General features: G+C 41.8%; 1 protein-coding gene across 3 annotated transcripts in view; it reads right to left on the bottom strand.

Moving 5' to 3' along the window:
* DCUN1D4 (defective in cullin neddylation 1 domain containing 4) overlaps positions 1-15,574 on the bottom strand; it is a 75,720-nt gene that overhangs the window by 17,812 nt on the left and 42,334 nt on the right. For all 3 annotated transcript variants that reach the window (XR_006964320.1, XM_047091317.1, XM_047091316.1), the window contains exons 6-8: positions 12,771-12,841; positions 7,427-7,518; positions 321-429 (exon numbers count right to left, since the gene is read on the bottom strand). Coding sequence is in view for 2 of the 3 variants with exons in the window: in XM_047091317.1 (XP_046947273.1) it covers positions 321-429; positions 7,427-7,518; positions 12,771-12,841 (272 nt within the window). In the remaining variant the exon portion in view is untranslated. The remainder of the gene's footprint in view (positions 1-320; positions 430-7,426; positions 7,519-12,770; positions 12,842-15,574) is intronic.

The raw sequence follows: 15,574 nt of genomic DNA, 5'->3' as shown, positions 1-15,574 counted from the left end.
GAAAAGCTTTTCTAAGCCTATCTAAAAGACATTTAGAAAAGTGTCTATTACATGCCAGTTTATAAATTACTTCTCAGCCAATAGCAAGAGCTATTCAAGGTCTGGCACCATAGCTTTTTGCTAACAAACTACATTTTTGCCCAGAATCAGGGTTAGTGTAGAAAGCGTACATGTAGAAAGAAATCCTAACTAGCACCCTGGGAGTAACTTACTCAACCTTCTTTGCTTGCAGCATGTAAAAACAAACCTCAAAAGGCAATTAAAAAAAAGGGGGGGGCGGGAGGAGAGGGAAACATCTGGATAGGCTCCAGAGAACTCACCCGTGCAAAGTCAAATGCATATCTGTAAATAAGTTTAAAGTTTGTAGAATCATTTAATAATGATCTTAAGTAATCCAAAGTATTTCTGAGTTTTTCTGTTGTATCACATCTAGAAAAACAGAATAAAGGCAAATTATAACCTGAGTTTTTTTCTTAACTGGGGCAGTAACATGAAACAGAATACCAAAAGACAATAAAACCCTGGAGTTGCAACACATTCATGATGACCCATTTCCCTACGTTTTTGATTTTTAAAAATTTCAAATGTACAGAAAAACGGAAAGAATAATGAACAAGCACCCATATACCCATCCCCTCAGTTCATAACACACATTGTCACATTTGTGCTCTCATGTGCACTTTTTTCCGTACCACTTGAAAGTAACTTACTAACATGATGACACTTCACTCCTAAACACTTAAATACCATCATCACTCCTAATATTCTGTCAGTGTAAACTTTCTTAGCTAATATACAACCCATATACAAAGTTCCCCAGTGTTCCCTCAATTTTCTTCACAGATGCTTTTTCTTGATCCAGGATCCAATCAAGGCTCACGCATTGCTTTTAGTTGTCATATCTCTTTAGTCTCCAGAAGGGTGTCACCTCTCTTCTTTCTTGACAATGCCATTTTTGAGAACGGTTGTTCTGTAGAATCTCCATTTGTCAGATAATTTCCCTCTGATTATACTTAAGCTAAATGGTTATGACAATGCTGCTTGTGAGGCCCTTCTCAGTGCACCCCATGAGAGGACTTGTAACGTCAGTCTGTCCCATTAGGAGTCACAGTAAATGGACTCATTCAGTTAAGGTAACATCCCCCAGATTCTCCATGAACAGGTATTTTCCCTCCTCTGAAATAGTATGTAATCTATGGGATGATATCTTGAGACTGTGAATCTTGTTCCCGAACAACCTTCCATCCGGTGGTTTTAGCCTCCACTGGTGATACCACCCGAATCGGCTTTGCATTTGAAGATGCAAAACGGTGATTTTTCTGACTCTATCACCCTTACCGGCTGAAGTTATTCTATAAAGAAGAGTTCTACTCACCACCTTTTGCGTTTTCTGGACTTAAGGATTTTTGCTTTTTATTCAGTGTTATAATCTTTTACTGCCTTTATTCTTTTTGGTGCACAAATCGTCCTCATTTGGGCAGTGGCCCATTCAAGCTGGTGCCAGTGTCCTTCTGACATGTGCCATCAGTCTCTGAGCACGTCCTTGCTTATGGTACAAGATATTCCAGCTCACCTTGTACTTTCTCTACCCTAGACTTGAAATCAGCTATATCTCCAGGGAGCTTTGGTGATGAAAACCTGTTTTTACAGATAAGGGACACACTGTTTATTTTTCCTAAGGAAGCAGACTGATTGGCTAATTTTACAAACTAATTTTCTGTTCCTCATATCTAGCCCTTAAAAATGAGAACCAAGAGTCACCATTTCCATCAGCAAAATCAAAGCTTTTCAATGCTGGACGTGCTTTCTTGTGTTCCCCTGTAGGGCTTTCACCTACCACTAAGCATAAGTAATACACAGTAAAAGTATTATCAACGTAAACAGTTTATATACTTTATAAACTAAAATACCGTTCATACGTTTACATCATAGATCAGCACACTGATCTATCTTTAGCAATAAATTTGTAAAGGTTTCTTTTTGTAGCTAACTACAAAATAGTCCCCCATAATCTACTGAGATAATAAAATACCTAAAAGTCAAGAATTAGAGTAAATGTTTCACTTCTATGAATCTACAACAAGTTAGAATGTGCTGTATTTCTTCCGGATGTTTGAAAACTAAAAAAGATAACAATTAGACTGTTTTAGAAGTCAGAAAAGGCAGGGGCAGCTGGGTGGCTCAGTCGGTTGGGCATCTGACTACGGCTCAGGTCATGATCTCCCAGTTCGTGAGTTCGAGCCCCACGTCGGGCTCTGTGCCGACAGCTCAGAGCTTGGAGCCTGCTTCTGATTCTGTGTCTCCCTCTCTCTCTGCCCCTCCCCCGCTTGTGCTCGGTTTCTCAAAAATGAATAAATGTTAAAAAAAAAAAAACTGTTTTAAGAAGTCAGAAAAGGCTTCTTTAAGGGACTGAAATGTTAGCTAATGGCTGAGAGCAGAAACAGGATATTTCTGGAGCAGAGGGTTTGCCAGATAAAAGGAACAGCATGCGCAAAGGCCCAGTGGCAGAAGGGAGCATGCCAAGCTCAAAGACTAAAGAAACCCACTGTGACCAAACGGAAGAGAGTAAGAGGGGAAGTGGTTCCAGGATAAGGCTGAAAGGGAGGTGAGGCCAGGCCATAAAGGGTTTTGTGGTCCATACTGTTTTTTGTTTTTTAAATTGAATCCTAGAAACACTGGAAGCCACCTCCAACCATGGGAGAGACCACAATCAGGCTTGCATCTTGAAAAATTCACTCTGAATCTCTGTGGAGAAAGGCTGGGGAAGAAAAAAAAGAGAGATGCCGATAGCCTAGTTAGAGATCTAGCGCCAACCCCCAAAAGAGGGCTGGTAGAAGCTAACAGGGCACACGAGAAAGCAGGAAGTTGGAGTCTAGGAGGCAGGAAGGGAGCAGGGCCTTCTCTGCACTGGGGACTCTACTGTATGGTTTGATTTTTTACTGTATACATAAATAACTAAGGATACTTTATTAACAATATGGCAGAGGGTCAAAGAGGAGAGAAACCAGCTAACCCCGAAATATTTAAGGCCGAGGTCTCTCGTCTTCACTGGAAAGGAAGGTTAAGGACCAAAGCCACAGGAAATTGGCCAGATTTTGGCAGGGGGTTTAGTTTAGTCCTGTCCAATGAGAGGAAGAAGAACAGATGTCTGTTTCAACAGATTCAAGGGCAGAGAGCACTCATTTAGACATCTGCTACATAGCTAAAAGAAAATAAAGTAGCCATGAGTCTTTGGGTAGAACCGCAAGGCAAAATGGAAGTTCGTTAGCATGGCTGGGAGTCTAGCTGCCACCCTGGCAAAAGATGTCCCCTGAAAGACGTTTCCATTTGTCTTAAGACGCTCAGAGATCCTGTCTGGAGTAAAGCATAAAATACCAAAGTAAAATTTTCACTTCATGTGTGTAATAAAGACAGTTACACATGTTAGAGCTATTACCATCAATAAAGAGTTTAATCTGCTTTAAAAGGGCCCCTGCCCCGGGGCGCCTGGGTGGCTCAGTCGGTTAAGCGTCCCACTTGACTCAGGTCAAGATCTTGCGGTTTGTGAATTGGAGCCCTGCATCAGGCTCTGTGCTGATGGCTCAGAGCCTGCTTCGTATTCTGTGTCTCCTCCTCTCTCTGCCCATCCAATGCTCATGCTGTGTCTCTCAATAATAAACTTTTTTTTTTTTTTTTAAAAAGGCGGGGGGGGGAGGGCCCTGACCCACAGAGCCTCTGGAGTGACCCCCAGCAGGGAACACGCCTCTGAGTCACCCAGTCCGAACTACAGGTTGCCATCTAGTGGCCACTCAACAAGATCAAGTGAAGAAACTGGCTTGTCAGGAAGTTGAAGCAAACCAGCCCGGGACTTCAGGAAGCAGCCACATCTTCAGCCTCCCCCCTGCCCCCTCCCCCCTCCCCACCCCCGCTTTCCGGTGTATCACACATAAGAAAACTCCTGTTACTTTCTGAGTGACATAGTGCCACACCGCTCAAGAGCACCGTTTTCCAAAACAAAACGTGGCCATACTGTGGGATCATTTCTTCTGTGACTTCTGCTCCTGTTACAGATTCAGAAGCACCAGAAATCGGGACAATAAGCACCAAAGGTTAAAACCAAAAGGAGTTCTCCATTCCCTGGGGAAAGGCCTTCACCCCTTCAGTTAGCCAAAGGTATTTTTCCAGCCAATCCTCACTTCTATGCAAAGTAAGCTACAAGTCTAACACACTTTTGTTTAGCTTAAACAGCTTTGTAAGTTTGATTCATTAGAAGTAACCTTAAACCCACGTGTTCGAACAAGGCGATAAAACAAACAGTCCACTGAAATGAGTTGTGCCTTCTCCTGACTGAGAATGAGCTACAGAACGTGGAATGAACATATCGGCCCCCCCACCCCCGCCAGATGCCCTCCGTCACTCCTTCCAGCACTTCCAAAACACTGGCCCTGGTGGGGCTTGCACACAGCTCACTCCCCTCCCCAGTGTCCAGGAGATGGGAGTTCTGAGAGCCCAGGCGGGAGTCACAGAGCATCACTTCCCTTTCCTGGTTCTAGATGTGCTGCCAGAGACACCCAGGGAGCAGCGGAGCATAGTCTCCACTCCCTCTGTCCAGTAACCATTTTCTTCAAACTTAGCATCTTAATCAAATATTCTATTATAAATACAGGGATTGTCACATACACTTTAATTCCAGACAGGTTTAATGAAACCAAAAAAGGGCAAAAAAGACAAAAATCCAAACTAGAAGACAAAACAGGCAATTCAGTAGACAGATTACTTTCTATCTCTAGAGCATATTCGTCTCTGAGTATTCTTATTTACCGGGTGTGGACACCTTACAAATACAGTACTTATGTAATCAATTCGAGAAGCATAAAGAGAAGTGGCCTTACTATTTTTGGATCTTTTGGCTGAACTTTGCTTCTGAGCCCCTGCCCCAAAAGGACTGTCTTGCTCGTGAGTTTTATTTCCCCAGGATGTAGAATACTGCAGTTGGCACATCGCTGCCATCCAAACACTTGCTGAACAAATCAATCTAGGGAGGTTAAGGGAGGGGGAGTGGAGGTTCTTAAAACTTGCAATTCGACTATTCTGAACTATAGAGGACCTTAAAGGTTGTTCTGAGTAATGCTCTCTTCCTCATTGATGAGGAAACCAGTCTCCAAGTTTCGTATCACACAAGAAGAAAGCAGGCTCCTCCCTGCCCTTAGAGTGGACCCAGCTTGTCACCTCATCTTGAACTACAAGGACCAAGTGGCAGTACCCTAGAGGAACCCAACTGCCCCCGTGTGTGTCACACTGAGTGGCAAGCAGGGTTCCCAACAAAGAACCTACGGGGTGGGGTCCCTGCAATTCCCCTCTGCCCTCCCAGGAAACTTACATAGACCTCCCAGGAAACTGCATACTTCCCAGGTGGTGTGGCCCTCAAAACACAAGGGAAAGGCCTGGCAGTGTGTAACATTCTTTTGGAAAGGCAAATGTAAAAAATAATCTAGAATTACTTAAAAATGGATATTATAGCCTCTTAAGACAAATGAAAATGTGCCCGAAACATACTAATGGTGCTTCCTCTGAAGGCTTGAAATAAAATCTTGATATGGCCATGCATTCATCATTACATGGGCCCCCCTTTAAAAAGTGCAGCCATTATGTGCTGTACTCAGAAGGCAGTTAGGAAAGGCAGGGGGGGAAACAGTGAAAGTTAGTAGACTTAAAATTGTTAAGGAGATGTTCCCAACATGACAAACATAATTTTTAAAGAGATTTCAGAGGACTTAACCCTAAAATTCTAGAGCATGATGACAGGAAAGTGTATGGCTTTATCTAAAACTCATTTGCCATCAGACAACAGTTGTTAAAGGAAGAATGTGACTTAAGAATCAGAAGTCTTGGGGCACCTGGGTGGTTCAGTCAGTTAAGCATCCAACTCTTGATTTGGCTCAGGTCATGATCTCCGGTTACGATCAAACCCCACGTCGGGCTCTGTGCTGAGTGTGGAGCCTGCCTGGGATTCTCTCTCTCCCTCTCTACTACTCCCCTGCTCGCTTGTGCTCTCTCTCAAAATAAACATTAAAAAAAAAAAGATCAGAAGTCTTGGGTTTTCTTCCCATTTCTGCCACTTACTTTAACACATCATGTATCCCATGTGTCCCTTCTAAGCCTCAGTTTCCTCATTTGTAAAATGTGCAGGATAAAGCCTGATTTGTCTTCCTCACAAGGAAGGCAGCCGTGAGGCTCCAATGGAAAAGCAGCAAAATGACTTAAGAACTACTAAAGCATGGTGCAAATAAAGCATTGTTATCAATAACAAATGGATAACAATTTTGGCAAATTCCAAAATTATTTGAATAAAACCATAAAACCATTTCCACTCCAATTTCAATCCAGTAAATGTCAAAGTCTATTATTCCTGGTAAAAGTAAAAAAAAAAAAAAAAAAAAAAAAAAAAAAAAGAGTCATTCCGTAGATCAAAGTTACTATGTTAATAATCTGCTCTTCATCTTCAGGTACCACTGAAATATTTACTTACCCATCTCAACTGTATCCTTCAATTCAGAATACAGAGTAACAACTGTTTACTTGAATGAAACTTTGTGTACACACACACACACACACACACACAATGAACACATAAAACCACTGTTTTTTTTCTCATTCTGGGTAACACAAATAGACCCTTTATTATTATTTTTTAACCACTGGAGTAATGAAGTTCCAATTTTGCCCAAAGGCAAAATCAGAATATATAAAATACATATTTTCATTTATAAGTTAAACTTCAGTCAACTTTTTCTCCCTAACTGTAAACCAGATGCTGATAGGCCTTTGCTTTTTAAGCTCTGAGCCTGTGCTAATATGACAGTCACTAGACACACATGGCCACCAAGCACTTGAAATGCAGTTAATGCAAACTGAGAGGGATCATAGATGTAAAATACGTACCAGATTTTGAAGACTTAATATGAAAAAAAGAATGTACAACAGCTCATAAATTTTGAAAATATTGATTATATGTCTGAATAATAAATAATATTTTGGATATCTGGAGTTGAATAAAATATATTAAAATTAATTTTACTTGTTTCTTTTAACTTTTTTTTTAATGGGACTGCTAGAAAATTTAAAATTACATATGTGGCTCACATCTGTGAGAAGAGGAGAGGCTGGTCTATTTTCTATTGGGCAGCTCTGCTCTAGAAGAATACTAAAGTAAACAATACACATTATATAAAAATTATAATTGCAAAACTTCATGCATACTGTCTTCTCTTCATCATGAAAATGGGATTTGGCCTTTACACCTATAGCCACAGGTGAAGTTTGCCAGATCACCCGGCTTTCCTGCAGTCACCCAACCCAGGCTCCTGACCCACCAGGGAGGAGGCAGCCAGCTGGGAAGTGCAAGGACGCCACCCCGCCTCCCAACCAGGGCAGCCGCGGGACTTACTGTAGAGAAGTCATTCCTTTTAACCATTCCTGCAGAGTAAAATAACCCATGTTTTGTGCATCCAATTTCCAAGCTAGGACAAGCATAACTACCTGTATAAAAACAAACAAAAAAACAGACCAATCAAATCAGAACGACAGATTTCAGTAATTAATCATATTAACAACTCTCCAAATGCTTCTGTTCGCCGCAGTTTAGTCACTGAAATATCAACAGGGTAACTTCAAAAATGAGTTCTAGGCTGGGAAACATCCAAAAGTTTGGTAATTCATCTGCTGACAAGGGCTTGGGGAGACATGAACTCTTATGATGCAGAATGGTGGAAATGTAAAGCCATTAACCTCTCCACAGGGCAATTCTGCAATATTTATCAAAATTAAAACCAGTGTTTGACTCAGCAATTCCACTTAAGGAAAGTTATATTATAACTTATACCTGTGCACGAACACAAAGATGTATATTCAACAATATTTTCTGCAGAATTATTTATAGCAGCAAAAGAATGAGAACAACCAAACATTAATCAGGGACTAAGTATATACTTCCTTGCTGAATACTTTCTATACAAAGGAATACTATGCTGCCATTAAGACAAATGAAGTAGAGTTATCAGTACAAATAGGGAACAATCTCCAAGATTTAGTGAAAAGAGCAAGCTGTAGATCAGAGGGCTAAAAAATAAAAAGGTAAGTGGTGAGTCATACACAATAATGCAGCTGTACCACAAATACATTAGTGTTTGTGAGTTGAACTATACACACTGAAGAAAATTATTGTGAAGTGGCCCCACATCCCACTTAAATAGCGCTGTGCCTGGAATGAGCACAGGATGAGTGACAGGGCCCAATCACTTCTCAGCGGGGCGCCACTCTTGCTTTTAGTGAATCTTCTGAAACTCTGCAGGCATCAGGAACTGTAACAACTCTAGTTTATGGCACTGCTTGTCACTTAGCTGCTTTAGAGAAAAGATGACACAGAGATACTGCCAGTGAGTTTAATAAACACCTGAAGGAGTAAAGACAAAATTACATTTCAAAAGCGCATCTAGCTTCCAACTATCCAGGGCTCTGCAGAGGGAAAGAGCTGAGGCCATCCATCCAAGAAGAGGGTAAAGAAGAGGGACAGGGATTTCCGAGGACCATCCTGCCACTCTGTGGGACTGCGTACCTCAGGACATTGTCCACACCTAACGGACATCCAAGTCCTGACCTGGGGATCACATATTCACTGCTAAATGGCTACATCTCCATTTGTTGTAACAAAACAAACAAACAAACAAAAAATCAATGGTAAGAAAATAGATCTGTGAAAATTGGCCAGGGACTAGCATGTTCCACATTTGGCAGCTAATTTGATTTCTTTACACAGGACCTGAAGGCTTCATTTCGACGGCTGGAAGAACCAACCCAACCATTAATCTATCACCCACGTGCCCCACTGGGTCAGATGGCGATGGTGGTAAAAGGAATCGGGATGATGTAACATGAAAAAAGTAAGGCAAGCAGTCAATTAGAAATCACTCCAGATGATTTAATTGGCCTCTGAAAGCCACTACACAAATTAAGTACTGCAGAACAATGCTATTTAGGAGGTTCAGAAAGTCGGTCCTTGCGTTTGCCAGCAAGCTAGCTTGTGGACTAAAAATGTCCAGCTTTGTCTAATTTATAACTGCAAGATTAATGAAAAGCTTTCTCTTGATGCTGACTCTATGGTTTTCCACGTTAGAAGTGATTAGCAGTGAGAACCCACTGAATCTCTAAGCCCTTTCATCAAATCTCAATTAAATCAGTACATATCAATTTTTAAAGTCACTAGGTTTTTTAGATTAAACAATCTAGATTACTAGGTAGATTACTAGCACTGATTAGTAAACCAATGTTTCTACATATGCACACCATCACAAAACAGCATTGCTTAATAGGTTAAAAATTTTTAAAAAAATTTTTTTTAATGTTTATTTATTTTTGAGACAGAGAGAGAGACAGAGCATGAACAGGTGAGGGACAGAGAGAGAGGGAGACAAGACACAGAATCTGAAGCACACTCCAGGCTCTGAGCTGTCGGCATGGAACCCAACACGGGGCTCAAACCCACAAACCACGAGATCATGACCTGAGCCGAAGCTGTAAGCTCAACTGACTGAGCCACCCAGGCGCCCCTACGTTAAAAATTTTTTAACTTAAGAGACCCAAACTTCCCCAAAAGAGCACACATGTTCTTCCAAATATTTACACATCAGTGGATTTCCCCTCATCCCTCAGCTTTTCTTGGAATTCTGACTCCCACATAACAATTTACCCTAGGTGAAATAACCCCCATTTTCAGTTTTTAAAAAAACTATTTTGAGAGAGAGAGAGAGAGAGAGCACGTGTGCACATGGAAGGGACAGAGAAGAGAGACAGAATCCCAAGCGGCCTCTGAATGGTCAGCACTGAGCCGGATGTGGAGCACGACCTGAGCCAAAATCAAGAGTCATATGCTCAACGCCTGAGCCACCCAGGCGCCCCTAACCCACATTCTAGAACTCAAACTTCCTATGTTCTCAAACAATATATACACTAAATGCTCAATAAGAAAGATTTAAAGTTCCACATAAACACTTGTTAAATTAAAAAAAAAAAAATGGTCAGGGCACAGAAACACACACAAGTATGCATGAAATGTGGCTAAAAAGTCAAAGTAGATATTCACGATGAGTATTTCTTTACACAAAATGGACTTTTCTTATGGTAGCTAATAAGGAAGCTAATTAGGCAAACAAAAGGTTTTGCTGTGGCCGTAGTAAATGACAGTAGATTTGAATTTTACAAACCTGCTTAAATTTCCTAGGCTATAAATATCAGGCAAGGTGAAGGTTTTAAGTAAAGTATTTGAAAGTGCTAACTCAACAATGAGGACAAGGCTTTAAAAACAATTTTACTTCTTATTTTTCAAATGTTAACATTTCTGAAATTGGGATGCATTCCAAATGGATGCATATCAGAGTTTATTTAGCAACACTTTTTCTTTCTTAGTGATGATATACAACTTCTATTAATGGCAGCTTAGAACTGAAGTACAGTAATAAATACTTTAGAATAATCTTCTGAATTCATTTTCCTAGTCTTCAATGTGATTCAACATGTTAAGTCTAGTTCTATTCCTAAGAGGAGACTAAGGGACACCATTGCCCCCCAAAAGGATAATAACATCAGCTCTCTGTTACGGAGTACTGCTATTTGAAGAACTGTGCCTTTCTTCAGTTAGAATCAACACCAGCCCTCCCTCCCACCTGACAGGCCTCCGGGCCTCTGAGAATAAATGTTCACACAGTGCCTCTCACACCTGCAGCCTGACCCTGGCCTCCCAATCTCCTCCCTTTCCGGCCCTGTTGCCCACCTCTGATCATATGCTGATGACAGTCCCCTGGGCAGAACCTTTGAGTCTGGGGCACCTTGGTAGCTCAGTTGGTCGAGCATCCAATTTTGGCTCAGGTCATGATCTTGTGGTTCGTGAGTTCGAGTCCCACATCAGGCTTGCTGCTGTCAGCGCAAAGTTTGTTTCGGATCCCATCCCCATCCTGTGTCCCTCCCCAGCTTGCGCTCTCCCAAAACTAAATAAAAATTTAAGAGAGAGAGGGAGAGAACCTTTGGGTCTGTTCTCAGGTCCAACTCACTCTTGCCCCTCTTATTATTCAGTCCAGAAAACACTCTGCCAACGTTGGCCCAGCTGTCATCAGGAAACTTCTTTCATAAGCCAGTGTTTTGTTTTTTTTTTTAATCTTTTTAAAAAAATGTTTGTTTATTTTTGAGAGAGACAGAGACAGAGAGACAGAGACAGAGACAGAGAGACAGAGCACGAGCAGGGGAGGAGCAGAGAGAGAGGGAGACACAGAATCTGAAGCAGGCTACAGGCTCTGAGCTTTCAGCACAGAACCTGCCAAGGGGCTCAAACCCACAAACCACGAGATCATGACCTGAGCCAAAGTCGGACGTCCAACCAACTGAGCCACCAAGTGCTCCTGAAGTGTTCTTTTCTATGCTTATGACTAGTCTATGGGCAAGATCAGACAAAATACTACTGGCAGTTCTCCCCAAACCTTTATACCAAAATGAATAGTTCATTAAGATACTGAACTAGATCACATTAAAATAAAAAACTACAAGACAAAAATCCACGTAATGAGCAAAAGGCTCTTTAGAAAATGTAAGGTGTTGGAGGGAGTTGGGAGAGGACAGAGGCATACAAATGTCAAGGGTAAGAAAAGTTTTAAGAATGAAGTGTGAAGTCTTTAGAGTTGTTTTTTTTTTTAATTTTTTAAAGTTTATTTATTTTTGAGAGAGAGACAGAGAGAGCAACTGGGGGAGGGGCAGAGAGAGGGGGAGAGAGAGAATCCCAAGCAAGTTCCTCTCTGCCAGCACGGAGCCCGATGCGGGGCTCAAGCTCACAAACCGTGAGATCATGACCTGAGCTGAAACCAAGAGTCGGACGCTCAACCGACTGAGCCACCCAGGCGCCCCAAAAGTGTGAAGTCTTAATTTCCAGTTTTAAGAGCATGACATATGTGCATGGGCAGCAATCTTCCAAGAAGAGTCTATACAAGGAGGATGATCTCTTGTGATCTCTTCCCCATCATAAACTCATTTAGGACCTTAGACATATTTGTTAAATTGGAGGCTAATGCAATATTAAACTGCATAGTTAATGAACCAGGGCACCTGTATGAGCATAACTTTTCATTTTAGTGTAAGAGAGATGATGTAGGAACAGGAAAAAAATATTCAACAATAACATGACGATAAGAGTTGGGAAAAATAATTAAGCATATAAAATAACTTCTCAAAAAAAATTTTTAAAGGAAATACTTAAGGCCTTTATACTAAAAAGCAATCCCTGAGTTAAATTTAATCGGAAGTGAAAGAGCTATGAAAGATTCTTGATAATTACAACTTATTCCAAACCCCTATGAATAATTACTCAAAAATCTGGACAAACTCTACATTATGCTGAACAACTAGGGAGGGGGACAAAGGTACAGAATAGACTATGACTCGGCCCCCCAGCTCATCTCTCACGGGAGGTACACATGCCCAAAACACTTTCTAAACATCTAGTTTAATTACTTTATTATCGTACCTTTTAGATACAAGAAACAAACAAGAGGAAAACATGACTGACTAGTTACACCATGCCAATTAAAACAAAAAAATTTTGCTTAGAAACCCAATTAGAATTGAAACTTGTTTCTTAGATTGCCTCACAAAACTAACACACCATTCCTTCTTTACTGTTGCTTTATTTGTCAAGGGACAAAAGACAAGAAAAATAATCAACCGATTTGCCCAACTTAATAGGCTAGACTTACATTTTCTGGTTCAACACCAATGTCTTCGCAAAATTTCTCCATGCCTTCAGGACCTACAATATCATCAGTACCTGCGATGAAATGCAATCTTACATAAATTAAATCTGACCACGTACATGATTATTACTACAGTGATATTACACTGCTGAAATATTTATTATTAAAATAAACGAAAATCAAATAATACCTACAGGCCAGAACTCCTTTCTGAAAAAAAGAAATCACCAAGTGTAAAGTGAAAAATATTCGGGAATTTCAGTTACTTCTTTAAAGGATTCGGCTCTGCACAATCATCTGTCAATGTATTGCCATGCCTTTCGACCTACGGACAGAGGCCACACATAATTTCTGTCTGAAGATAAGGCCACTTTGCTTCTTTAAAGTAGCGTACAGCTCTGCCTGATTTGGGTAGTAATTTTTGGAAACATAGCAGAGAACCACACAATGTTCTTTATAAAATTAACTGGGAAATAACATAATCGTTTCTTTTACATAGAAGAAAAGCCAGGAGTCTTTTTGTTCCTGGTAAGGCCATAAAGCCTCTTCCTCCTCGGGCCTCAGCTCTGCTTCTTCCCAAAAGAACCGCCTGCATGGTCCATCTCCACTTGACCTGCTGCTCCTTCTTCAACCACTGCAATTTGGTTTCTGTTCCTCTCTCTCTCCTGAAACTTCTTGCCAAGGTCACCAATAACACCTTACCTGCCAAATCTAATCGACAGTCGGATCTTTATTTTATCTGACCTTTCTGTGGTATCTGAAACTCTGAAGCAATTCTTTGCAAAATCTGCCTCCTCCCACGGCTCGCAGAACTACCCTCCCTCCGGTTTCCCTCCTACTTCTCTCCTCCTCTGGCTTCTTAATGTGTTCCTTCGCTTCTCCCAGCTTGTTAGATTTCATGTGCAGGGTTCCATCTTTAACCCTCGTCTGGTCCATTCTACACCTTCGCCCAAGCTTCAACCATGCTCGAGTTTCCAGGCCCACACTTTCCCCCCGTAGTTTTGGACTGTCTACCACATTACTGCCCGGCTACCCCACCTGCTGTTTCACTGCCACAGCTAAACTCAGCTTCTGTCCCAAGCCTCTTCCTGCATTTCACATTTTCAGCCATCACCTCACGGAGAAGGACCATCTGTCCATGCCAAGCCTGCTTATCCTCCTGTACTCTGTCCCACTGGTGGCACCAGCAGAAACAGAAACCTGGGAGTCACTCTGAACTCTTCCCTTCTCTTACACTCTCCACATCCAGTCAATTACCGAGTGTACTGCCCGTTTTTCCTGCCAAACACTTAACTGTACCTATCCCGTGCTGACCTGCTCAGGCTTTATTCTCTCACTCAGATGACCACAGCGGTCTCCCCAGGATCTCCCTAACTCCATAGCCCTGTACCCTCCAGCCCCTCCTCCACACAGCTGCCTAAAGGAGCCATCCCAAACACAAATCCCACGCTGGCTTAAAATCCTTCAATGGCTCCCACCACCTGAAGATAAAGTCCAAAGTCTCAACCGTACCAAATAAGGTTCTCAATGATCTAGTGCCTCCTTTCCTCTTCAGCCTCCTATCTTTCCACCTTTAAATCAAGTTTTTGAAAATAAATGAATCAATAAATATTATTAAATGAATAAAAACTGAGACCCAGGGGCGCCTGGGTGGCGCAGTCGGTTAAGCGTCCGACTTCAGCCAGGTCACGATCTCCCGGTCCGTGAGTTCGAGCCCCGCGTCGGGCTCTGGGCTGACGGCTCAGAGCCTGGAGCCTGTTTCCGATTCTGTGTCTCCCTCTCTCTCTGCCCCTCCCCCGTTCATGCTCTGTCTCTCTCTGTCCCAAAAATAAATAAACGTTGAAAAAAAAAAATTAAAAAAAAAAAAAAAAAAATTAAAAAAAAAAAAAAAAAAAAAAAAAAAACTGAGACCCAGAAATACTTACCTATGGTTTGCTCTGCACACAGGTCCTGCCACACACCCAATACCAGACTGTTCTTTCTGGCCTCGGCCCATCTTCCTCTCCCTTCCCCATGTTATCTGGCCAACTCATTCAGTCTTTAAGGGGAAAGCAGACGGGAGCCCTCCCGCTCTTCCTGACTCCCACCTGCAGAGGCTGGGAGGGGTGGTCCTCTGTGACCCCAGCAATGCTAGGAGTGGTTCTCTCACACTTAGCACATCTGTGTTAAGTCCCAGCTCATCTGCTTTTCCCTCTAAGTTCCTCAAAAGTAAGAGCTATTGTAGTTCTGGTGTAACCTCAGCATACCACCTGGCAAGGAGCAGCTGCTTTTATAAAATTTATTGAATAAATAAATGAATGAATACCTGAATACAGGAACCACTCTACAACCTTTCCACAGCCTCTAGATCCAGTGGTCCTGCAGCGTCCACTCCTCAATAGATCTCGGTTTCACTCAGGTAACATTTACTGAAGCTATAGACTGTCGTAACTGCTAAAGATTAAGAAAACATGGTCCCTGCCCTCCAGGAAGACCGAGTATAGAGTAATTTCTTTTTTTATTTTTTAAAGATTTTTTTTTTTTTTAATTCAAGTTCGTTAACAGTCAGTGCAGTCTTGGCTTCAGGAGCAGAACCCATCGATTCACTTCTTACATGTGACACCCAGTGCTCATCCTGAACAGTCCCCTCCTTAATGCCCATCACCCATTTCACATATCCCCTACCACCTCCTTGCCAGCAACCCTCAGTTTGTTCTCTGTATTTAAGAGTCTCTTACGGTTTGCCTCCGTCTCTGTTTTTATCTTATTTTTCCTTCCCTTCCTGCATATTAATCTGTTGAGTTTTGTATGCAGAGAAAGGGAAACCC

The sequence above is a fragment of the Lynx rufus genome, unplaced genomic scaffold, assembly GCF_022079265.1.
Source record: "Lynx rufus isolate CCGP_SWC_20201006 ecotype Redwood Valley unplaced genomic scaffold, mLynRuf1.p SCAF_3, whole genome shotgun sequence".
In the NCBI taxonomy this organism is placed as follows: domain Eukaryota; kingdom Metazoa; phylum Chordata; class Mammalia; order Carnivora; family Felidae; genus Lynx; species Lynx rufus.
This window is presented reverse-complemented; position numbering and strand designations above follow the sequence as displayed.